This window comes from Buceros rhinoceros, unplaced genomic scaffold, assembly GCF_000710305.1.
Source record: "Buceros rhinoceros silvestris isolate BGI_N320 unplaced genomic scaffold, ASM71030v1 scaffold20747, whole genome shotgun sequence".
Classification (NCBI taxonomy): domain Eukaryota; kingdom Metazoa; phylum Chordata; class Aves; order Bucerotiformes; family Bucerotidae; genus Buceros; species Buceros rhinoceros.
In genome coordinates, this window is record NW_010423050.1 from 39,037 (window position 1) to 39,810 (window position 774).

The following is a 774-nucleotide window of genomic DNA, read 5'->3' on the forward strand; positions in this document are numbered from 1 at the left end:
ATGCTCGCCACGGGAGCCGGCAGCTTTGGGAATGCTGCGACACTCTGCTCTGACCCCAGCGGGAAAAACCCTGCGGCCACAGACGGGCTGGAGCAACCCACGCTGGGCACCCAGCTCTGCAGAGCCCCGAGCAGCTCAGTGCAGTTGTGGATGGAGCCAGGATGCTCCAGACCTGGCACCACAGGGAAAACCCGAGCCAGATCACTGGTGCATGGGGTGGGCATCCTCCCCGGCAGCTCCAGCATCCCCACCACCACACTGCCCCCCATTCTCTGCCCACCCAGCTCTTGCAGCCCATGGCAGCAGCGTGTTTCGCTGCTCTTTCCTTGCAGGTAACGTTTGAAATCTCCAAGCCGGAGGAGTCGCAGATCCCCATCTGGATCATCCTGGGCAGCACCTTAGGAGGGCTCCTGCTCCTGGCCCTGCTCGTCCTCATGCTCTGGAAGGTGAGCAGCAGCACTTAAGCCTCATGGAGGCTCGGTGGAGCCCTCCATGCGTGGAGGGACCCCTTGGCCCCCCGGCTCCGTGTCCACCACCCCAGGAACCCCTCAGCACCACCGGGCATCACAAAAAGCTTCTCTAACCTCTTTCCGCTTCCATATTCAGGGTCTAAACCTCCTGACAATACCCCAGTAAGAGAAAGACGCTTCCCAGCAACCAGCTGGAGTAATGGTGGGGTTCTCTTTTGTTTCTCTTTAAACCCTACAGCTCGGATTTTTTAAAAGCGGGAGCCGCAGGCGAGCGGCAGAACGGGGGGGCAGGACCCCGGGGCTG

The 774-nt window shown here is 61.0% G+C and overlaps 1 protein-coding gene across 1 annotated transcript in view; it reads left to right on the forward strand.

The window, feature by feature from the left end:
* ITGA11 (integrin, alpha 11) overlaps nucleotides 1–774 on the forward strand; it is a 30,094-nt gene that overhangs the window by 27,055 nt on the left and 2,265 nt on the right. Inside the window, exons 28-29 of the mRNA XM_010140300.1 lie at nucleotides 333–446; nucleotides 709–757. Coding sequence (XP_010138602.1) covers nucleotides 333–446; nucleotides 709–757 — 163 coding nt within the window. The remainder of the gene's footprint in view (nucleotides 1–332; nucleotides 447–708; nucleotides 758–774) is intronic.